We start from the raw sequence: 23,298 nt of genomic DNA, 5'->3' as shown, positions 1-23,298 counted from the left end.
TTCCTCTCAGGCTCTTTTTTAATATTTGGTGACTAATGTGTCTGGTTACACACCTTAGGTTTCTATGGGTACAGCTTTATGTTTGATTTTACAGTCTTATTCATCCCCTAGCGCCCAGTCTCATTCTCTGATGATCGCCTGCTATGTCGGACTTCCATCAACACTAGAGGTCACAGTCAAGACTGGGTTCTTGTGATTCCTCATTGGTGGAATGATTTACCTATTTCCTACGCTACATCCGAGCGATAGATTTGGTAGTTTAACTTTTTCAGTGGTTTGATCGTTTAACTGTATATTCCTATGGGTATATTCCCAGTGGTTCAAGTTGATTTTTATTTTATTTTTTTGCCATTTTGTGTAGTTAATTACTGAAACAACAAACAGTGTGGCCCAATATGTTTCTCTACTGTAATTGAACTTCCTTTGACCGGCTGTCTCCATCAGCCTTATCCAGACCACTGTGAACGCATGTCCTGTCGACAATGCCTTGGTCAGGTAGCCACCACCACACCCTTGACTTTTGTGTAGTTCAAAAAGTGTGACCATGGATCAGTGTTGCGACAGTAACATCCTCATGCATGAATTTACTGTGGGCATACTTCAGGAAACACATCACTGATTTGCTTACTGACCAAACATATGTTTTTACCTTGGAGATAAGCCAAGAGTAAATACACTCTGGATTCTCTCTACTGCATTAAATAAATCTTACAGTATGAATCTTATTTTTTTGGTTTAGGTATGATCAGTGAATAAGAAAGTATTTTTGCAATAATCTCAATTACATCACATCTACAGGACCTTATGAACTTTTTTACCTTGTGTTTTTTTTTTACAAAGTACTTTTCTGCATAGGTGGGTTTGCTCTAATTTAACTACTTCCAGTGTGGTAGTTTGTTAAGCTATGCCTTTAAAGTAACTTCCCCAACACTAACTAGTAGTCATGAAAAAAAGGTTTTTGTTGTGTTTTTTGCCCACAAAGGATGTTTTGTTGGAGATTTTGTTTTTGATGGTAAATCGTTGTGGTTGTTTATTGATCACTGTGGGAAATGGCCTATACTATAGCACTAGGAACCTTTCCTGTGTGTATATCTGAAAATGTCAAGGTTTTGTTACTATGTTATATGTTTCAAGTCTGAAGTTAATTAGTAATGATGAAGTTCACTGTTGTGTTCTGTGTAATGTGAAGTTGAGGTGTGATGAAAACAGTGTGTTGTGCACCCTTTAGATTTTGTGTCTGCCATTATATAAACGGTGCTGACAGACATGTTCAGACAGCTCACTACTCCCTCCCCCTCCCTCCCATGCAATTAAAACTCTCCTGAATGCGTATCTCATCTGTGATTGGCTGGAACAGTTTGTTATGGGTTTATGGTCCAGGCTGGACCAAGTTGTTTTTGCTGCCGTTTTTGGAGCCTGGGCTGTCCACAGAGACTGTGTTTTTTACAATGTATTCAGGGCACAGGCAGCTAGCGGATTCTGAGGAGATGTTTGCTGTGCGTGACAAAAAATGTCGCTTATAGCACCTTTAATAATAGTGCATTAACTGACAAAAACGAAGGGATATAACTGGTTTTAAACACAAAGAGACAGGGAAATGCATGTCTGAGGACTTAAAAAATGGCAGGGCTTAACAAATACAATGGCGATCAGTCATTGGAGAAGATGAGAACTATGGCTTGTGATGTAATAACAATTGTCTATTCACCAGTTTTCTCAACACATATCTAAAAATACGAGGTTGTTTCACATGTTGAGCCAGGTGAGCACATCCGGGCTTACACAACTAGTGATCCTACTGTTGGAATTTAAGTCAATACAATACATCTTTGTCAAAACTATCCTCACACTATTAAACATCCACTTACAGATGTCAAGTGAGTATGCAAATCATTGGCTTCATGGAAATACAAATGTTAACTATTGTGAATTATTTACAAGCAAAATGTACTTGTTCAGTTAAAAACCAAGTCAACATTGATTTCATCTTGAGACTCATCGCACGCACAGGGACACTGATCCAGGTTCATTATCAGTGCCAGCTAAACTTTAATTTGTATAGAGTAGGTCCACAGTACACATCTGTGATATATAGCCTGCTGTATGTTTGCAAGGAGGAAGGTTCTCTTATGTAGGCTATTATAGATATTAGCCATAATTTATAATTGTATAAAAATCAAGCAATGCTTGATTTGTTTCCTCTTTCATCATTGTAAGTACAAGTTTTCTTTCTACCTTCTACTTGGTTGGTTGGAACAACCTTTCTAAAAGTCTTACTTTGAGAACGATTCTGTCAACATTACACAACTCCCTGTGTCATCCATCAATGAGTTTGCAAGCCTTACAAGGACTTTTGTTTATTGTTCTGTGTTACATCACAGACCTCTCCCCATCATTCCTTCCTATTAGACGCTAACAGTAAAGCAACTGTTGAGAGATGAGATGCATAAGAACCAGTCTTCTACTATTGCAAGAGCCTCCTAGAACAGAAAGAATTTAGCCTATTGTTTTAACTTTTATGTGTTATCCCATGATGAAATATCTCAGGAATTGTCATTCACACTCAAACTCTTTATAAAATATAAAAAAAATCACAACCAAGTCACAACATTTAATGTAATAGGTGTAATGTATTAATAGTGACAAGCGGAATTCAGTGGAAGTGGCGCTAGAATGAAGTACAGGGAAGCGATAGCCTGGAAGCAGGAATAATGTCTTACACTTGTTAATGTGTCACTACAGCTACTATATTAATTACCAGAAATGCAAAAAACAAAAACTGTTTCAAGCCTTTGTCATCACAACTTCCACAAGAGGCTTGCTGGTTATAGTCTTCGATAACAAAAGTGAAACACCTTTATATTCTTATAACAGGTTCAAAAACCTTTGACAATGCATTCACAGTGGTGAGGGAATGGATAGACAACTCAGTAATTAGGCTACTTGGAAGTATCCTAATAATTTGATGGTGATTTGTGTATTTAATCAAAGTATACTCTTGAAAACTTTCGAGAAAGCAATAGTAAAGATACTTCACATATGCAATTAACAGTTAATTCCCATCTGGTTTAGGCTCACAGCCTGAGATGAATGAGTCTTGAGTGAGTCACAGTCTTCATAAATGACAGAAAGTAGGCAAAAATATTCTCAATCTCTCACTCATGAAGCGTTAAGTGTTTATGTTTCAGTTTGAGCGGAGCACCCTCTGCTGCCATCATCATTTACCACATTGTAGTACAGTCTAATATGACTTGGTATAGAGACTCCATACTTGGTAGTCATACTTTCCCGTATTAACTTGTCTATCAAATTAAAGGACTCAGCAGATATATCAATGGGCTTAATTTTTAATGTTTTGTTTTTAAAAAAAAAAATGCTAGGGCTAGAAATGAGAAATCTTTTATAACATCAGTGACAGAAGCTTAGAATTTTGGTATTTTTTCCGCTCTTATTTTCACACATCGTGGTTCACTCACTCACACAGCCAGCTTCATCCTTCTCAGCCAGCTTCATCCTTCTCAGCCAGCTTCATCCTTCTCAGCCAGCTTTCTCCTTCTCAGCCAGCTTCATCCTTCTCAGCCAGCTTTCTCCTTCTTTTTCTCAGCATTCAATCCATATCTTCGTTTCAGATTGGTGTAAAGTAGAGCAAAGTTGACAACATAGGTGGAAACACAAACTAGACAAAAGTCACCTAAAACAAAAACAAGAATGCCTGCAAGATACACAGAGCCCGCCATAGACACCCAAGAGGTGATGACAAGGAGAAATGCTGCTCTTTTAGACACAAGCTGGCCTGTCAGAGAGAGAGAGAGATGGGGGGGGGGGGGTCAAACTTACAATACACTACAAATGTGTAATGTAGTTGTGTGAAAATGTATACATGCAATTTAGATGTCCAAATGCATCTCCAGGTCCTGTGTAAGGTGGGCAACTCACCTAAACCCAGCTGCAGTGTGTAGAATAGGATGCCTAACACACTGTTTGGCTGATTCAGTGCACTGTCAACTGGAACAAAAAACTGAAGCAGCCCAAAGCCACGTCCCCATCTGCAATATCCAAAAATAGATCAAATGTTATATGACATTAACTTAGTCATGCATACTATGTACACTTTATTATCACTACTCGAACACATCATACAAATGGTGTCCAGGTCATGTTGATGTTCAAAATCAAAACATTTTCAAACGTTTTGCTATAGGCTAGTGTTCTGATTGAATGACATGCAAGCAGCAACAGGTTTTGAGGTAGTTTTCTCTCGTTTGGTGGGTGTGTCAGAGGTGCTATCCTATCAGCACCAACTTTAGCCTATCAAAAACCGGCTGTATTACAAAAGACAGTGAGCATAGCATCCACCTGAAGCCATTTACGGATGGAAGATAAGAATGAAAAGTTGAAAACTAGGCCGGTACATACACTCACTCACTCATCCACCAGTAACGTAGGCTAGGTTATAGACTTCAGGTATAGATATTACACAATTTCCAGCGCATGTTACATGGAGATAAATTACCTTGAATTGTACTTTGAGTGTAAGATAAAAAAAATAATATACCTAGAAGTAAACACTTTGGAGCAGCTGACGGAATCGGCGAGGTCACACAGTGCTCTATACCCGGGATCATGCTCTTTTGATAGCTCGACGTGTAGGGCATACACTGATAAAAGTATCCCCACAGCGCATAGCAGTAAGCGAATTTTTCCTTCCCACGCAGGGACCCCAGTTGAGCGGTTTCCCGACGACATGGTCAGATCAAACACAGTCTGCGTTGAAGACAGTTTTCCTCTGGCTTGAAAGTCTCACTCAGCGTTCAGAATTTCCGCAACCGTAGCGTGCGGAAATAAATAAAACTCTCTCCTTTTCGGGCAAAGACCCTAACCTTAAGATACCTGGAACTTTTAAATGCAGATCTGAATTACTTAACCATGCAACGTGTACGAAAAGAGTCCAGTGTTTTGATTGGATGTTGGTAGCAGACAAATGTGTTTGATTGGTTGGGTTGTGCAGATGTTGTAGTACTGCACCACGTCGACTGTGCACTGCCTCAATTTGGAGAGTAGGCCTAGGCTATGTCAAGTCTACAGTGTTGCCAAAAACTGTTTTTACCCCAGGTTAGAGTGACGCGTCTATTTGTAACATAATTTACATTTTATAAGAAATATATTGTATTTATATTGTTCTATTCTCTGACAATTTCATGGTCTTTAAAAAATAGAATTATATTTATTATAATGAATTAGCCTATATTTAAAAGCAACCTTTAGTTAAAACGCCGTGGAGGGTTCGTCTATTCAACTCTTTCAAAAAGAGTCTTGGCCTGTTTGCAAAACGCTCCCACTTTTTAAGTGAAACCTATTATAGCCTACCATTTCCCCCGTTTCGTCTAAATCCTTTGGTCCTCACATTTGGCAACCTTGTTGTTCAAAGTGCTCTGCAGTCCCAGCAGCAGCAGACTCGTGTTACATATTTCAGGTGGGCAGTGAGTGCATGTTTGTCAATGACCCTGCTGCATTGGAATCTCATAGGCCTATCCGTGGGCCATGAATGAGATTTGGGCCCATTAATCATGTTGGCTGTTGATACTGCCTGGCTAAAGCCTACGTCATTATGCTTATGAAAAAAATAAAAGAAAAACGCTCTTACATGTGTTTAGGTCTAAAAGTAAACAAGGAAATTGCTTTCATGTATTGAACGTTGTGTTAAAATCATATAAACGGTTAAAAATCGCTGTATTATTGTATGTATTATTATCTCATAAAGGCAGTCACTTTGGTGTGGGCACAATGTTGTTGTAACCATCACACCGCTCCGGTAAACCCGGCACCGCCCAAGTTCTGACCCTACTATTCATCCAAATAGGACCTCCCACTGTACTAGCTTTTACCCTCTATTGGATAGCTGTATAGAAGATGCAGATCTTACTGGATACAGAGTTGCCATTCAAAGTCGACACGGAAATGTATGAGGAAGTAAAACATCGTTTGTAGATAACGAAACCTCGACATGCTGGGGCCGGATAGATGAGACGGACCACTTGTCCCTCTTAATAATAAGGTAATTATGCGTGCTTGGTTAGAAATTAGACCCCATATACTACAATAACCATAGCTTCACATCTTGCTACAATGTGACGAGGGCAAGACAATGCAGTCTACAGGCGCACACGCCTTTGCGTAAAAAGAGGCGTTGTATGCTTATCGCGGTAGCTTTAGAATCGTCTAGGTTCACAGTGCAGAGAAAACGTCAAGGTAAGTTACTTTAAATGAGTTACGAGTTCCTCAAAAATCATTAGTGATGATGTATGACTTATCATTATTATTCAGGGCCTTGCTTGTTTATAACCTTAGCTGTCGTTGTTGAATTGCTTTGCCAGACAGATGTAGGGTAGGCTACATTTTATTAAGTTTAACAAATGGAACCCCTTTTCCTTGTAGAATGTGTGACATTTTAATGCATTCTCCACATTAGGCCTAGGGTGTAGCCCACATTAGAATAGCTTAGCGTAGTGATTTTGTGTTGAAGAATTCATGGATGAAGGTCTATGTAAAGTGAAATGTGTAAGACTTGTGAGCAGATGTCTTCTCTCAATTTCCCCCAGAACTGAGATTTTCACAAATATGCCCAAGGAAATGAGGACAAGAGATCTTGCAGACGCAGCTGCCATGGCAACTCAAAACGCAGTGGATGGCAGTGGCAGGGGTGAGAATAACAGTAATGAAAACCGTCACCCAGAAGTGGCTGAGCCGCATCCTCCACCCAATAGCGATATTAGTGGCGCCACGGATGCCAACACAGTCGCTGCCAAGAACTTGGATATACTCAAAGCCCACTCCCTAGATGTTATCTTCGAGGTTGGCGAGGAGTATGACATAATCGAGACCATTGGGACAGGAGCTTATGGTGTTGTATCCTCTGCCAGGAGGCGAGACAATGGTAAGAGTATTTTACATTAATCCCTTTAGTATATAAAAAATCTTGTCAGATAGACCATGTCTTCACAGAATTAAGATGTAAAACTGTGATTAGAGCTGTTGAAATGCTTTGATAGAAGTTTTTACTTCAAATTGTTTTCAATCTTATGGATTGTGCTACACAAGGTGTCCTTGTATTGTGCAGGCGAGCCAGTAGCCATCAAGAAGATTCCAAATGCTTTTGAGGTGCTTACCAATGCCAAGCGTACCCTGAGAGAGCTCAAGATTTTAAAGCATTTTAAGCATGACAACATCATTGCAATTAAAGACATTCTGCAGCCTGCTGTCCCACAATCGGCTTTCAAGTCTGTGTAAGTTTGCTGTATCCAGGTCTTCTCAACCCACATAGATTCTGTTCATGTGATGCATGTCTCTCTGTCATTCCCCTTTCTTAGTAAACCCTGTCCGTTTTCACTAGTTACTCCCTCTTTTATCATGGAACAGTACTCCATGTTAGTTCTATTCATGCATTACTCTATGTAGTTGACATAGTAACATACAGAATGAAGCAAATGGTGCCATAGAAAGAAACACTGTTTGTTTTTGTGTGGATAATTTACTGGAGAAAAAGTAATATAAACATAGCTCACTGGCTAGTTTTTTTCTTTCTCAATTCTATAGACCCTTTCAAGAGAGTTCCATTATCAGCATCATAGCATCCATATGTTATCTTAATGCAGAGGAAGTAGATTGGGGCCCAAATAGAATGTTCAAGCATTGTTTTTGTTTACCTTGTTGAAAGGGTCTATTGCTACAGTGCTTATCTTGCATTTCTGTTCTTTTGATAGTTGTTGGTGTATCTATTCATACCTGTCTCTTTTACAGTTATGTAGTGCTTGACTTAATGGAGAGCGACCTCCATCAGATCATCCACTCAAGGCAACCGCTGACCCCCGAGCACACACGCTACTTCCTGTACCAGCTGCTGCGAGGCCTCAAGTACGTGCACTCAGCCAACGTCATCCACCGCGACCTGAAGCCGTCCAACCTGCTGGTGAACGAGAACTGCGAGTTGAAAATCGGCGACTTTGGCATGGCACGGGGCCTGAGCGCGGTCCACTCCGAGGAGTCGCGCTCCTTCATGACCGAGTACGTGGCCACCCGGTGGTACCGAGCGCCTGAGCTGATGCTGTCACTGCACCACTACAGCCTGGCCATCGACGTGTGGTCGGTGGGCTGCATCTTTGCGGAGATGCTTGGCCGCCGGCAGCTGTTCCCTGGCAAGCACTATGTTCATCAGCTGCAGCTGATTTTGTCTGTGCTGGGCACGCCTCCCGAGAGCTTGGTCGGCATGATCGGTGCAGAGAGAGTGCGGGCGTACGTGAAGAGCCTCCCCTCTCGTGCCCCTGTACCCCTCAGTAAGTTATATCCGCAGGTCGAACCGTCTGCACTTGACCTGCTCGGTGCCATGTTGCGATTTGACCCACGCGAGAGGATCAGCGTGTGCCAGGCGCTCGAGCACCCGTACCTCAGCAAGTACCACGACACTGACGACGAGCCCATCTGTGTGCCTGCCTTTGACTTTGAGTTTGACCGGCAGCCCATGGGTCGGGAACAGATCAAGGAGGCCATACTGGTCGAGATCCAGGACTTCCATGTGCGCAAACAGGCCAGTAAACCACGAATCCAGTTCCGGCCCCTAAGTCAGCCCTCCAGCGCGAGCAGCTCGCCGAATGCCAGTGTTGCTAACAGCACATTAGCAAGCAAGATGCATCCTCCTCAGCCAGCAAATACAAACACTAACCAGCATGGTGACACGTGCAGAACAACTGTCGACACCAGTCAGCCTTTCCGCAACCAAATACCTCCATTTTGTAAGCAGCCAGTACATTCGACCAACTCCCTACCACCACTGACCCCGTGTCAGGATGTGGACATGCCAAGTGCCAGTTCTGACAGCGGCCAGGCAGACAACATCATTGATTTGACTACCCCCACGTCCTCCAAGGGTACGCCAACAACCGAACCGATGAGAGAGTGCCCGAAGGCGGAAGAATCCCCCTCCTGCAACCACACCTCTAAGACGCAGGCTATGCAGAACCTCCCTCTGTCTCAGCCTCAGGCTCCCACCTCGCTTCCGCCTTCCTTTCCGAACGCTGTCCCCTCGCTATCTCTGTCGCAGTCCCAAGCTCAGTCTCTCTCCCAGTCCTTGTCTCGCTCTCTTGGCAAAGGTGCAAGAGGGACAACAGGCACTGGAGACACCACCAGAAAGGAGGGAGCAATCTCTGATGACACCAAAGCAGCCCTGAAGGCTGCCCTCAGGCAAAGAGCTAGGGGTAAATCTGCACTGCTTGCATAGTACATGCTCTGGGGTAAGGGTTTCAAAGTGTTCTTTTTGCATCAATGCATTAATGCCTTGTCATCGTTTTTTCTCAGATGGTGGATCTGCTGCGGTAAACACGGAAGTTGGAGGGGGAGGAGGAGGAGGTGGTGGAGGAGTGAATTTGTCATCGTCCTCCACCCATCTGTCAGATATGAGGAGACCCGTCACAGCCCAGGAGAGGCAACGAGAACGGGAGGAAAAGCGGAGAAAGAGGCAGGAGCGAGCGCGTGAACGAGAGAGGAAGATGAAAGAGAAGGAGAAAAAGGAGGGCAGGAAGGGCGAGTGTTTGGGAGGGGTTTTGCTGAGTGACAACGACAAGAGCCTACTGGAGCGATGGAAACGCATGAGTGACAGCCGCACGGACAAATACCAGCCCCTGGAAAGCAACGGTACTAAAATCTCAGACAGCGCGATATCCTGCTGTCACAGCCAGTCGGCGGCAGGAAAGACAATTCAAAAGTCAAACATGGAGGCAGCTGAGCCTCAGCCCACAAAACAACAAAATGAGCTGCCAATTTTCAAACCTTCCTCCCAACTCGTCCCTCCAGTTGGACAGTGTATACCCTCTGGAATGTTTCAGCTGCCTGCGAACCAGACTGTGCTTCCATTCGCTCTGGGCGAACCACAGGACGGGGAAATGGGCCTGGTGGCGATGGGAGGCGGAGGGGGGTTAAGTGTTGTAGGGGCAGGTGGCCTTGGAGTAATGGGTGCCACCTGTCCCCTGCCCAAGAACAATGTGTTAAAAGTCCCGCCGCAGCCCTCGGGTCAGTTTGTGGGCACGTCGGTGTTCAACTCGATGGAGAGCTGGACAGGGACTCCAGCAGGGATGGCTGCACCTCAGCAGTTGCCCCAGCAACAGCAGCAACAGGCCCAGCCTCAACCACAGATCCCATCCCAGCAGCCGCCCCAAGCGTCTCCCCTCGCCCCACAGAAAAACTTCCCCCAGTCGCTCCCCCACACACAGCCCCAAGCCCACCTCCAGACACCACTGAACGCCTTTGTAAACAACCCCAACCCCCTGACCCACAATGGTACTGGTAGAGTGGGACTTGCCAACTCCAACACCCCCCTCCCCAGCCTCGACCCAGTACCTGTAGACAAGCTCTGCCCCACTCTACCCGACCAGCCAGCAGTCCTCCACAGCCAGAGCCCTTCCCAGGGGCCCCCGGCAAACCTCACTCAAGCCGGCCTCAGCCTCACAGACTCCAGGCCAACAGATGGCAGCAGTGGGGCTCCAGACATCCACACAGTCACACTACAGCTCTCAAAATCACAGGTGAGTACTTCTGAGGTCATTTTTTTGTTTAAAGGCTTGGAGGAGGGACGCACACCCAGGTTGAGGTGCTAGCCAGGGGGGTTATCCAATAAAATATATTTAAAGTAGCCGCACACTCTTATCTCTTTTTGTGTATTTATTTAACCAACGTTTTGGCACACAGCCTTTATCAAGGTTTTGGTAACTTTGATAAAGGCTGTGCTGAAATGTTGGTTAAATAAATACACAAAAAGAGTGTGCGCCTACTGTCATTTTTTAGTTTGTCAATTTTCCCCCCAGTTTGTTTTGTTTTCTATTCTATTTTTTTCTCCTCACAAGTATGTTTTTCAATTTTAAAACAGAACAAAATGATGAGCATTTTCCCCTATAGCAGAAAACAATGTTGTACATTGCATCGGTCCTTCTGATTTCCTACTACACATGAGCTTTTGTTAGTACTTTGTCATGTTTTCTCAGAAATGCCAATTTGAAAGCCTCCGTAATCACATTTCTTTCTTTGGTCAACTCAGAATCATATATTTTATAAACATCCTGTCAAACTCTCTTCCATTCCATATATTAAAATGTGTTTACATCAGCTTCCTACTCTCTACCCCTTAATTCCTTTTTTTATTATTATTGAGTGTGGTACATTCGATTTTGACAGCTATGCTCTCCTAATGCCAGGTGGAGGATGTGTTGCCTCCCGTGTTCTCTGTGACGCCGAAGGGCAGTGGTGCCGGCTATGGTGTTGGGTTTGACCTTGATGACCTTCTGACACAGTCCCTCACCGACCTACAGCACTCGGACCTCAGGGAAAGGTGTGTGAATAAAGCCAAGAAGCCAGATCTAGTCCCTTTGAGAGCATTACTTAAGGGCCTCTTTATAAAAAGCCTCACTAACACCTCTGTTAATAATGTCAGGTTCTTTTGATGAGTTGAGTTGTCTTTACCATGAATGACAACTGTTCTCTTGCTTTCTGTTGCAGTCACAATGACTCTGCCCCTCTCTCTGCATCGTTGCTTTCTGACTGGCTGGAAGTACACAGAATGACCCCAGCTGACCTGGAATCACTACAGCAGGAACTGCAGCTTGGATCTCCCATGATCCTGTCTGACAATTCCACTCTTCCTGATTCGTGATATTCTTCACCTCTATGTTTAGAACAAAACTGAAGGAAAAAGATGTAGTTCTTACCACAGAATAGTTACTGTACTTCATAGATCAACTTTGTACATTGCTTTTTTTAGTCATAATAACTAGAGTGATTGATTGGATACCATTTAGGCATTTGAGTTTTGCAACAACATTACCAGCAGTGTTTTTAAATAAAGGACATAAAGGGATATTTGTGGTTGTGCATTTATATTAGTTTCGTACTCTTCACTTTTTGATCAATGCTGCACTCTAGTGGCAGACCATGACATTACCTCTTTTCCCCCAGAAATGTCCATCCAAAACAGATTGGGGTGATAAAAGAAATGGATAAAATATGATTTTTATTATTGCAATAATCACACATTTAAAACTACATGAGATTCTTCATCATATATAAAAATAAAAGATACAAAAATGTATGCAAGAATGTGATCAACTGTGCAATGAACTACTTCATGAGTTGTAATCATTTCTTATTATAATTTCATAATTGGCTTCACATTTTTGAAAAACAATACCCTGTATGGTCCCCATTTACTGTGAACATGTGTATGAACTGAAGAACTTCTAGTAAACCCCAGTCCATAAAAATAGCCATCTTCACATTCATAGTATCAACATGGAGAGAGATACTACAGATCATGAGCTATACAGTTTCTGAGGCACAAGTGTGGCATGCTATGGTGTAGAGTGAAAAAGTAAAGTGGCCATGTTTGAACATGCTTACTCTGTTCATCAAATAAGATCAAATCATCATGTTTACATTCTTACTTTACATGTGGGGGAGTGTTGCTTAAGAGTAGGTGATTTCCTTTTTGTGATACCTTTGCATAGTATGAGGTTGTGACAGTCATTTTGTAATCTTCCCTGCGTCCGGGAGAAAACTTATCTCAATACGTGTGCCACCATGAGGAGAGTGAGAATAGACGGCAGTATGGTGGTCACAGCCCGCTGGATCCTTCCGGCGCTGCTGAACAGCTGGAGCTGCGGAATGTTGGAGTTGATGAAGCGGTTGAATGAGGAGACCTTGGAGTAGACACCAGGCCGGTTGGCCTGAGCGCAGCCCAGTCCGAAGCTCACAATCCCGGCCTGAACCCAGGTGCCGTTGGCCATGGGGCAAACAAGAGGTCCTCCAGAATCACCCTGCCAAGACAATTAAGACAAGTCAGGACTGTTATCAGACTAGAAAAATGTAGGTAGTTCAATTACACTTTGAATTAAATAGAATTAAAAATGGTTGTCCAAAACGTCCCAACTGTCCCAACATGTGGCAAACTAAAGGGGGAAACAATAGACCTCTATTCCAACAGAGGGCCTGAGCTAATTGTTGTTTTTACCAATAAGCCAGAGGTAGTGACATCACTGAAGCCCCCTCAGTCAGTGCTTTTCCTACCATGTGACCAAATCTATCATTGCAATCACGAGACATTGGCAGTTGCAGTGAATACTATTACAGTTGCCTAGCTGAATACTTTGCACAATAAGTACTATCCATTACACAGAAACAAATGAAAGCAATACCCCCATTCCAAACAACCTCAAACAACAACCACAAAACATCAAACCCATTTCCTCTCCGACCCCCACCTGACACGAGTCTTTGCCTCCCTCCTGATAGCCAGCGCAGATCATGTCACTCATGATGTTGACCGGGTCATTGGGGTCGGGGTTGATGTTGTACATGGACTGGCAGGATGACTGGCTAATGATTGGCACGGTGACCTGCTGCAGAGTGCCCGCTCCTTGCAGGGACACTGTGGATGAGGAAGGAGAGACACAGGAAAAGGCGTAAGCGCCCCACTTACAGACATCCTACAGAGCACTCCTTCACCCCGAAAGCAGTTAGTCTTTATTCTGCATGGCACGCGGCCACAGAACCTCCTTTACCCAACTAAACCCAGTCCTGCCCCCCCCCCCTTCACAATTCAACGTTTAAACAGTCCTGTTCAACTATCCCATCTCTGTGTCTTTTTATCCAATACTTCCTCCCCAGTCCGCCCCCATCTTCTGCAATCTGCATCAGTCTATATAGTCAAGCAGAGTCGGCTTTTCAGTCTGTCTCTGTCTCTCTCTCATCCAACCCGGCCGTCTCCTCTCACCTCCATCCCTGATATTCCCCCAGCCGGTGATGGTGCACGTCATCCCGGGGTCGAAGAACATGTCGGCATTGGGCAGACAGATTGGTTGGATCCGGTCCGAAAAGATTACCCCGGTGTCCAGCTGCACCAGGGCTATGTCTTCCCCCATCTGAGGGTCCGAGTACTCGGGCGGGATCACCACACGCCGGATGCGGTGGCTCGACTCGAAGGGATTCCAGCCATTCAGCTGGTGCCGACCAGCATAGATGGTGTAGGAAGACACATCATTTGGACTATGAAGGTGATAATGGTGCGGTGAGAGAGAGAGAGAGAGAGAGAGATGGAAAAAAAAAGGTTAGACAGAGACCATGTTGTTGACATCAAACACTGGAGTTCATGCAATACCCCCAAAACAAAAAACATTGGAGAAAAAAACTTCCTCATTACAGTGGGTTAGAGAGATGGACACAATTACAGTTCTTACTCTGGGAAGCAGTGAGCAGCAGATAACACCCACTCCTCTGCAATGATGGTTCCTCCACAAACATGGCCTGTAACCCGAATCTGGAGAAGTCAAATTCGAGAAACGTTATTAATATAGCCAATACTGGACACAGCAGCAACACACAGTAGCAATTGTGTCACAAATGTTAGCTGATAACCTTATGACATTTGTTGATAACCTCTTGAAGAGAAACAAAAAAACCAAATTGGTTTCGCTAAATTCCTTTTCGATATTTTAACGTCCTCACAAAAATGACAGACTATGTCTAAGAGTCACATTGTAAGGTAAAATAAGAATTTACTCCTTTGATTAATTTGGGAACTCAAAAGGGAAAGGCTAGTAAAAGTAAGTTTATTGGCAGAATGTCTAACTCATTGAGTGCCAAAAACGTAATATTACGTTTTTAGCTTTTTTTTTTAATTACAAAACTAGACACTCTAACACACCTTATATGTGATTTTGGGAACTCTGTGATGAATGGAAATGAAATATATGACGATCGTGAAACTCATGAAAACGCACAATCTGGACATTTTATCTGGACATTTTATCATAACTCGGTTGCTGCTTAGGTCGAATCAGTGACGCATGCACGTCAGGTCAAAACCAGGCCATTTTCGTGGGTCTATCACTAGGTGGCAGTCTCGCCAGGTCTCGCTCAGAGCCGTCTCGCTGATCACTTCCCGGAAAGTTTACACAAGTAAGTAACAGCAACACTTCATATTTCATGAAAGACGTCATATCTCCATTTCTAGAAAAAAACAGCGATTTTGATGAAAACTAGCCACTGTTTAGCTTGGGATTTCTCAGGAACAGAGGCGTGTAGAAATACACAGTTTGCACCCACCGAGAGCTTAAAGTCTCACCTTTTAATCGAGCTATTGTATGTGTTCATAGCTATAACACAGAATATGCTGTGGCTGTACAAAAATCATCAACAATGGTCTAGATTGCTGGCACTCTAGGACAAAGCTCCCGAAAACAGCTTGGCATTCAATGAGTTAATGTGGACACTGGACACATAAAAAAGTCCTATGTTATGTTGATTTCCCCTCCTTTTATAGACAGTGCTTGGGACAGTGAGTCAGTCACCCGAGGTTGGGAAGATATGCTTAGAAAGATTTGTCACTGAAACCCACCGAACAGTTTGTGAAACTGTCCAACAACTGGTCACTAAATGTTTGTAAACACAACTACGTGAGTTTCTTGTAGACTTTCTTTGTAATAAACTCAGTACCAAGGATCTATGTTGAAAATGTGTCTGACAGCTTTTACTAATCATTATTGAACAAGGGTGATCTTTGTCTAGGTGGGCTGAAATGAGACTCAACCACTGAAATGTAATGTGCACCTACATGAAACAATGGTGTTAGTATTAGTAGGCCCAGTCCTTCTTCAATTGGACCATATGCCAGGCCTCCTTAACTAATAGCATATTCCATGGTCAACACCTGACAAGCCACTCATTTAGCATGCACACCTCATGTTACAAAAAGCACCTCTCCATAAGCATTGTTCATTATTCATATCTTAACTCACCATTCTTCCCAGTACAGTGCGAGGTATTTTCCCATTCATCAGGTTAAAATTATATCTTTATTACTAACCTGTATGTCCACCTGCCACGGCCAGGCACCTTCCTCTGCATCAAATCCTCCCACAATCCTATTCTGCAACGGATGTTGTCCACAATCTAATCCAAACAAAAGGAAGTACAGTTTAGCATTAAGTAGGCAACTGTGAGCGACATGCACATGTATGTCAAAAATGTCCATCATCCATATACTTACATTGAGCCGTACACGTCAAAATACCTGAAAACGACAGGAAGAGTAAAGGGAAAATCAGTAGAATATATATTTTAATCAGTCGTCTCAAACAGATCACCAGCGAACAGAGACGATAACCATTATGAATTTCAGAAATGACTCTAGATAAGGCATCTAGCTAGTTGTGTAGCCTACGAAGTTGAATCTTTGGATCTTGTTTTATGGCAGGCTATTTCAAATAAGCAAAGCGAACTCTTGACCTACATTCAATTTGTACATGGCCAACATTGGAGAATTCGTTAGATTTAAGGGCAGGCCTTTAGGCTCGCCACTACACGAGTTCTATCCTCATAATCAATAGTATCGAGTAGCCTACCGTTAGCCCATTAGGCTACATGGAGAGGGTCACCTTAATCACTAGCGCAGGTAAGTAGCCCAATTGACTTCTCGTTTAACGTATAAGGGTGACTTACCTAAACTCGAAAGAACAGCCCAACAAAGTAGGCCTACCAAGAGCTTCATTGTTAGCGGCACAAACTCAAGAACACCACATCTAAACAAAGCAAAAAAAAAACAAAAAAAAAGAAATCCAATAGGCGATCTGGCGGGAGAATTAATCTACAGTTTCGTAAAAAAGCCTGTAAATAAAATGTTTGGCCTAGTATAAAGTTACATTTAAACACGAAGCGGAATAATACAAAAAAGGTGAAACTAGTCGGAAACACCTGTGCTGAGTTTCGGTGTAGCCTTGATCGCATGCACTGACTAGAAAATAGTTTCGGCAAGTAGGCTACCTGTGTCTGGAATTTGACCTATCAGAATCGTTGTTCACAGTTTCTTAACTTCCGGCCATTTCCAAAACAGCTCGGCTACGTGTTTGGATATACCTGCTGTTTCCAATGGCTGCGTGAATACGCACTTAACTCATTGAATGCCAAGCTGTTTTCGGGAGTTTTGTCCTAGAGCAGGGGTTCCCAAACTTTTCCATGACAAGGCCCCCCAAATACCACTAGGTTCTGGACCCCCTTAATGTGTTATTAAACCCATCGACAATACTACGGCAAATGTAAAAATACATTAAGCTAATCCTAATAATTATGACCGCCGCGCAGCGAAGCGGCGGTCATATAGGTTTAGTCAGGTTTAGTTTTTTCTTTTTCGCATGCCCAAATTTCCGTCAATGAGTCCCGGGACACTGAAAGACCGGGGTACACGAAACTTGGTGGGCATGTAACCCCACATGGATAGCATGGAACCATCGTTTTTCGTTTTGATCTGTAGCCCCCCCGCTGGACTGGACCCCCGAAAGGAGGGTAGGGCAGACACAGTTTTCTGTGAATATCTCGAAAACCGTAGGGTTTAGGAGGACCATTTTTTTTTGTATGTTGATCTCAAGGGGCCATGTCAACCCATTCCTCATTTCATGTATAGCGTCACCTAGTTAAACACAAAAAAGTAAAAATGAGGTGTTGTAATCGCAGGTATCTGTGACCTAACTAGTCAAAACTGCACGAAATTAGAAGTGTAGGATCATTATGACACCCTCTGTATGCACGCAAAATTTTGTGGAATTCCGTTCATGGGGGGCCACACAATAAATTAATTTATGTTACTATACACCAACTGGCCTGTAGGTGGCCGGAGACAGTTTTCTGTGAATATCTCGAGAACCGTAGGGCCTAGGACAGGGGTGGGCAACTAATTTCCCCAAGGGGCCACATGACAAACTGGGACTGTTGAGGAGGGCCGGACCCAAAATACCAAACTCAAGTCTGAACTCAATTCTGTTCAATTAAATTATATTATGTTCTTGTATAACATTAAGTAAATCGTATGGTTTTGATTACTTGTAAGAACAGATGAAAATGTGAGGGAGACGAAGGAAAATCTGCAATATTTAATATATGTCCAGTATTTACTGTAATCCTCATTCTCGAAAATGATTTTTTGACATTGACATGTTTTTTTTTTCAGTTTTCAAAGACTGATATAAAAAAGTAGTACAATATCTATATAATTAGGCTTGGCCATGAAAATGTGAGTCAGTGAGGCCTGTACCACCATTTCATCAACACTCAGCAATATTTCATCATTAAATCATTACCATCGTTAAATTAACTCTATGCAGAATTAGACTATGAAAATGTGGAGCAGACAATAGTAGGCTGTCATTAGTTAATCAACATGCACAAAGAAAACTATTTTGAAAAAATGTAGGCTATGTTTTTGCTTTAACTTTACACAAAACTGTGATTAGTCAACTCGCTCTGTGTGTTGAGCCGGCTGCTTCAAGCAACCTGTGGGTAGTAGCATCATACTAGTTCGCTAACATAAGCTTTGCAAATAAACTCAGACATATTTTGGTTACAATGACGGGGTTATCCGATTATAAACTGTCTACTGCAGGGGTGGGCAACTAATTTCCCCAAGGGGCCACATGACAAACTGGGACTGTTGAGGAGGGCCGGACCCAAAATACCAAACTCAAGTCTGAACTCAATTCTGTTCAATTAAATTCTATTATGTTCTTGTATAACATTAAGTAAATCGTATGGTTTTGATTACTACTTGTAAGAACAGAGGAAAATGTGAGGGAGACGAAGGAAAATCTGCAATATTTAATATATGTCCAGTATTTACTGTAATCCTCATTCTCGAAAATGATTTTTTGACATTGACATGTTTTTTTTTTCAGTTTTCAAAGACTGATATAAAAAAGTAGTACAATATCTATATAATTAGGCTTGGCCATGAAAATGTGAGTCAGTGAGGCCTGTACCACCATTTAATCAACACTCAGCAATATTTCATCATTAAATCATTACCATCGTTAAATTAACTCTATGCAGAATTAGACTATGAAAATGTGGAGCAGACAATAGTAGGCTGTCATTAGTTAATCAACATGCACAAAGAAAACTATTTTGAAAAAATGTAGGCTATGTTTTTGCTTTAACTTTACACAAAACTGTGATTAGTCAACTCGCTCTGTGTGTTGAGCCGGCTGCTTCAAGCAACCTGTGGGTCATACTAGTTCGCTAACATAAGCTTTGCAAATAAACTCAGACATATTTTGGTTACAATGACGGGGTTATCCGATTATAAACTGTCTACTGTATCTATCAGTAACGTTTTGATATGAACACTTCGTATCGCCAACGAACAGCAGTAGGAGTTTGACATTCTAACAACCGTTGCGGTGGTGAGCGACGCAGACACAGGAGACACAAAACTTTGAAAGGTTTACGCAGATGTAAAGGCAACTGCACTGTGTCGACGCAGAAGCATAAATTCTATTCACCAGCACATCAGTGAGGGTGTTTACCTCGTATGCATCCACGCACAAATGTATGGGCGTACAAATAGTTGTCGCTTTCAAAATAAAAGCAACGATATTGATTAGCTCTATGCTAGGCTCTTGACTAGGGGAGACCGGGGCTGGTTGGAACACTTTTCACTCTCGGTTATATTTCTCCGTCTTACAATGCGTTGAAATGGTCAAATTGTGATTAACTGAAAGCTTGGGATCTCAGCTACAAAATGTATACATTCAATGTCAACAAATGATCCCTTGTTTTGAGTTATACATGATTAAAGTGGTGTTGTGCACGTGTTCCAACCTGCCCCATGCACGGGGTTGGTTGGCACATGTAGTCGGGGTTGGTTGGAACACCTATGTTATAGTCCTTTGCAGTACTCCTTTTGCTTTTGTTTGAAGTGCTCATCTATATCACTACCTGTAGGGCTTTGCTGATTTCTTTTCTGTGTTTTTATTCAGTAGGGCCCACCGTCAAGACCAATTTGGTCCCTACCGATTTTTTTTTTACTTCAAATGTTTAAAAATGTCTGAAATGCTTCCAAATGTAAAACTATGTTCAGTAATTACAATAACAATGTTAAAAATATAGCCGCAAGCGGCAATGGCGGGCCCGAGCACCTCCGGTCAGCAACCCGTGACATTTCGGAATCCAACAAAGCACCGACGCGGTGCGTGTGTGAAATGTACATATTTGATGCATGTGCTATTTGTTTTTGGACTTTAAGCAAAGAACATTTCTGATGCACTTTTTGGTTGGCCAGATGGTGGCGCTATGTTAGGCATGAAAATTACATTTGCTTAACTGTGATTATCATCACAATAAAGATATTCAAAATGTTTGTAAATTTTCAGATCGATCACTTAAGGCATTGTCCATTTCTGGCACATTTCCTGCTTGACCTGGTGGTGGCGCTATGCCAGGCAGGCCCATAGGGTCTCTGGATATCATCATAATTATAATATCTATTAACCTGAGAAGTTTCAGACCATTCATTCAAAGCATAAAACATTTATGGCATATTTCCTGTTTGTCCAGATGGTGGCGCTATGCTAGGCATGTGAATTATATGTGTGAATATCATCACAATAATGATATCCAATATTTTATAAAGTTTCAGATCAATCACTTAAGGCATTGTCCATTTCTGGCACATTTCCTACTTGGCCAGGTGGTGGCGCTATGCCAAGCAGGCCCATTGGGTGTCAGAATATCATGATAATCATAATATCTATTAACCTGAGAAGTTTCAGACCATTCATTCAATGCACTGTGACTTTATGACACATTTCCTGTTTATAGGGTGAGATATTAAAATCATGACATATTACAACATATCAAAAATCCGTTCGCAATTTAACATCAGCAACATCTTGGCATCATATTTGCCAAATTTCATATGAATCTGACAAATTGTCTAGGAGGAGTATGTTAAAATTGACCATGTGACATCAGTGTAATTGCCATTCTTTCTGTTGCCAGGTGGTGGCGCTATGCAAAATATGCATTATGGGCATGTGAATATCATCACTCCCATGGTATTCAAAGACCTGTGAAATGTAAAACATTTCAAGCCATGCATGGTGAAATATGACACATTTATTGTTTATGTGGAAGGGTATTAAAATTAATAATTTCGCCATTGCGTCAAATTACAACATATCAAAAAAAAGCTTCACAATTTATAATCAGGAACATTTCAGCGTCATGTATACCAACTTTGACATGAATCGGATCAACCGTCTAGGAGGAGTACGTTAAAATTGATCATGTCCACAACGCACAAAATCTCAATTACCTCACTTCCTGTGGGCGTGGCTAATGGCATGTTAATACAAAAGTTGATTGTTTTTGGGAGTTACATACACCCACCAAATTTGGTGTGTGTATCTAAAACTATATGCCAACCACAAGTCACAGTGACATAAGGGGGCGCTATGGAGTTCCTGGGCAACGCTCGGTGCCAAGGCTTTTCCCCTGTGTATTCACGGTACCTCTTGACGTGTGTGCCAAATTTCATGCGTTTTCAGCTATGGGAAGCACCTCTTTTGGCATCACAATTCATCACATTTTAGTCCGCACAAAATCCCAAATACCTCACTTCCTGTTGGGCGTGGCTAATGCATTGGACATACAAAAGTTGTTCATCTTGGGGAGATACACACACCTACAAAATTTGGTGTGTCTAGCTGAAAGTATGTGCCAACCACTGGATCAATCACCTAAGGGGGCGCTACTGAGTCCCTGGGCCACGCCCGGGGCCAAGCTTTTATGCCTGTGTAGCCATTGTGATACCAGATGTGTGTGCCAAATTCCAAGACTTTTCATCCATGCTAACCACCTCAAAAATAGCAAAAAGGTGAACAAATAATAATAATAAATATAGCCGCAAGCGGCAATGGCGGGCCCGAGCACCTGCGGGCCGCAACCCGTGACATGTCGGAATCCAACAAAGCACCGACGTGGTGCATTTGTGAAATGTACATATTTGATGTGTGTGCTACTTGTTTTTGTATTTTATTTTCTGCCACATGTACTTGCTTGGCCAGGTGGGGGCGCAATGCAAGGCAGGCCCATTGGGTGTCATCATAATCATAATATATATTAACCTGAGAAATTTCAGACCATTCATTTTAAGCAAAGAACATTTCTGATACACTTTTTGGTTGGCCAGATGGTGGCGCTATGTTAGGCATGGAAATTACACATGTGAATATCATCACAATAATGATATCCAAATTTTTTGTAAACTTTCAGATCAATCACTTAAGGCATTGTCCATTTTCTGGCACATTTCCTGCTTGACCAGGTGGTGGCGCTATGCCAGGCAGGCCCATTGGGTGTCTGGATCTCATCATAATTATAATATCTATTAACATGAGAAGTTTCAGACCATTCATTCAATGCACTGTGATTTATGACACATTTCCTGTTTATGTGGTGAGATATTAAAATCATATCAAATATATTACAACATTCAAAAATCCCTTCACAATTTAACATCAGCGACATCTTGGCATAATGTTTGCCAAATTTCAAATGAATCTGACAAACCGTCTAGGAGGAGTATGTTCAAATTGATCATGTGAAATCAGTATAATTGTCATTCTTTCTGTTGCCAGGTGGTGGCGCTATGCCAAACATGCATTATGGGCATGTGAATATTATCATTAACATGGTCTTTAATGACCTGTGAAATTTAAAACATTTCAAGCCATGCATGGTGAATTATGACACATTTATTGTTCATGTGGAAGGGTATTAAAATTAATAATTTCGCCATTTCGTCAAATTACAACATATCAAAAAAAGGCTTCACAATTTATAATCAGGAACATCTCGGCGTCATGTATACCAACTTTGACATGAATCGGATCAACCGTCTAGGAGGAGTATGTTAAAATTGATCATGCCAACAACGCACAAAATCTCAATTACCTCACTTCCTGTGGGCGTGGCTAATGGCATGTTAATACAAAAGTTGATTGTTTTTGGGAGTTACACACACCCATCAAATTTGGTGTGTGTATCTAAAACTATATGCCAACCACAAGTCACTGTGACGTAAGGGGGCGCTATGGAGTTCCTGGGCAACGCCCGGTGCCAAGCTTTTATCCCTGTCTATTCACTGTACCACTTGATGTGTGTGCTAAATTTCATGCGTTTTCGACTATGTTAACCACCTCAAAATATTTGCCAACCACGGGATCAGTCACCTAAGGGGGCGCTAGCGAGTGCCTGGGCCACGCCCGGGGTCAAGCTCTTGTACCTAACTGCGATGCATGATACCTGACGTGTGTGCCAAATTTCAATAGGTTTCGACCATGTTAACCACCTCAAAAACAGGAAAGCAAAAAAGTGGAATAACAATAATAAATATAGCCGCAAGCGGCAATGGCGGGCCCGAGCACCTGCGGGCCG

General features: G+C 42.4%; 3 protein-coding genes across 4 annotated transcripts; 1 reads left to right on the top strand and 2 right to left on the bottom strand.

The window, feature by feature from the left end:
• Positions 1-3,367: 3,367 nt before the first annotated feature.
• Positions 3,368-4,925, bottom strand: vkorc1 (vitamin K epoxide reductase complex, subunit 1). The gene is made up of 3 exons (XM_076298189.1): positions 4,556-4,925; positions 3,937-4,046; positions 3,368-3,793 (listed from the first exon to the last, which is right to left on the bottom strand). The coding sequence occupies exons 1-3, from the start codon at positions 4,744-4,746 to the stop codon at positions 3,576-3,578; spliced, it is 519 nt and encodes a 172-aa protein (XP_076154304.1). The 5' UTR covers positions 4,747-4,925; the 3' UTR covers positions 3,368-3,575.
• Positions 4,926-5,978: 1,053 nt separating this feature from the next.
• Positions 5,979-11,896, top strand: mapk7 (mitogen-activated protein kinase 7). 2 transcript variants are annotated; one of them, XM_076298187.1, is made up of 7 exons: positions 5,979-6,055; positions 6,600-6,934; positions 7,118-7,283; positions 7,798-9,248; positions 9,349-10,571; positions 11,238-11,371; positions 11,539-11,896. In XM_076298187.1, the coding sequence occupies exons 2-7, from the start codon at positions 6,619-6,621 to the stop codon at positions 11,690-11,692; spliced, it is 3,444 nt and encodes a 1,147-aa protein (XP_076154302.1). In that variant the 5' UTR covers positions 5,979-6,055; positions 6,600-6,618; the 3' UTR covers positions 11,693-11,896. The 2 variants fall into 2 exon arrangements, with proteins under 2 accessions (XP_076154302.1, XP_076154301.1); XM_076298186.1 differs by having other exon boundaries at positions 5,998-6,249.
• Positions 11,897-12,032: 136 nt separating this feature from the next.
• LOC143137871 (serine protease 33) lies at positions 12,033-16,861 on the bottom strand. The gene is made up of 7 exons (XM_076298188.1): positions 16,534-16,861; positions 16,082-16,105; positions 15,899-15,984; positions 14,271-14,350; positions 13,808-14,079; positions 13,296-13,462; positions 12,033-12,851 (listed from the first exon to the last, which is right to left on the bottom strand). The coding sequence occupies exons 1-7, from the start codon at positions 16,580-16,582 to the stop codon at positions 12,594-12,596; spliced, it is 936 nt and encodes a 311-aa protein (XP_076154303.1). The 5' UTR covers positions 16,583-16,861; the 3' UTR covers positions 12,033-12,593.
• Positions 16,862-23,298: the final 6,437 nt, after the last annotated feature.

This window comes from Alosa pseudoharengus, unplaced genomic scaffold, assembly GCF_046254945.1.
Source record: "Alosa pseudoharengus isolate Yale_2024_CS ecotype anadromous, Long Island Sound unplaced genomic scaffold, YU_APseudo_1.1 YU_APseudo_1.1_scf_21, whole genome shotgun sequence".
NCBI lineage: Eukaryota > Metazoa > Chordata > Actinopteri > Clupeiformes > Clupeidae > Alosa > Alosa pseudoharengus.
Note: the sequence above shows the minus strand (reverse complement) of the source record. Positions and strands in the feature narration are given on the sequence as shown.

What these genes read in the sequence shown, in the direction of transcription:
- vkorc1 (XM_076298189.1), bottom strand. Translation starts at nt 4,746, where the DNA reads ATGTCGTCGGGAAACCGCTCAACTGGGGTCCCTGCGTGGGAAGGAAAA. An exon ending in TCCAAAGTGTTTACTTCTAG is followed by an intron (nt 4,047 to 4,555) that starts GTATATTATTTT and finishes TGGATATTGCAG; the next exon opens with ATGGGGACGTGGCTTTGGGC. An exon ending in CACACTGCAGCTGGGTTTAG is followed by an intron (nt 3,794 to 3,936) that starts GTGAGTTGCCCA and finishes TCTCTCTGACAG; the next exon opens with GCCAGCTTGTGTCTAAAAGA.
- mapk7 (XM_076298187.1), top strand. Translation starts at nt 6,619, where the DNA reads ATGCCCAAGGAAATGAGGACAAGAGATCTTGCAGACGCAGCTGCCATG. An exon ending in TGCCAGGAGGCGAGACAATG is followed by an intron (nt 6,935 to 7,117) that starts GTAAGAGTATTT and finishes TGTATTGTGCAG; the next exon opens with GCGAGCCAGTAGCCATCAAG. An exon ending in TACAGCTCTCAAAATCACAG is followed by an intron (nt 10,572 to 11,237) that starts GTGAGTACTTCT and finishes TCCTAATGCCAG; the next exon opens with GTGGAGGATGTGTTGCCTCC.
- LOC143137871 (XM_076298188.1), bottom strand. Translation starts at nt 16,582, where the DNA reads ATGAAGCTCTTGGTAGGCCTACTTTGTTGGGCTGTTCTTTCGAGTTTA. An exon ending in GGCTGTTCTTTCGAGTTTAG is followed by an intron (nt 16,106 to 16,533) that starts GTAAGTCACCCT and finishes TGTCGTTTTCAG; the next exon opens with GTATTTTGACGTGTACGGCT. An exon ending in GCTGCTCACTGCTTCCCAGA is followed by an intron (nt 14,080 to 14,270) that starts GTAAGAACTGTA and finishes TCACCTTCATAG; the next exon opens with TCCAAATGATGTGTCTTCCT.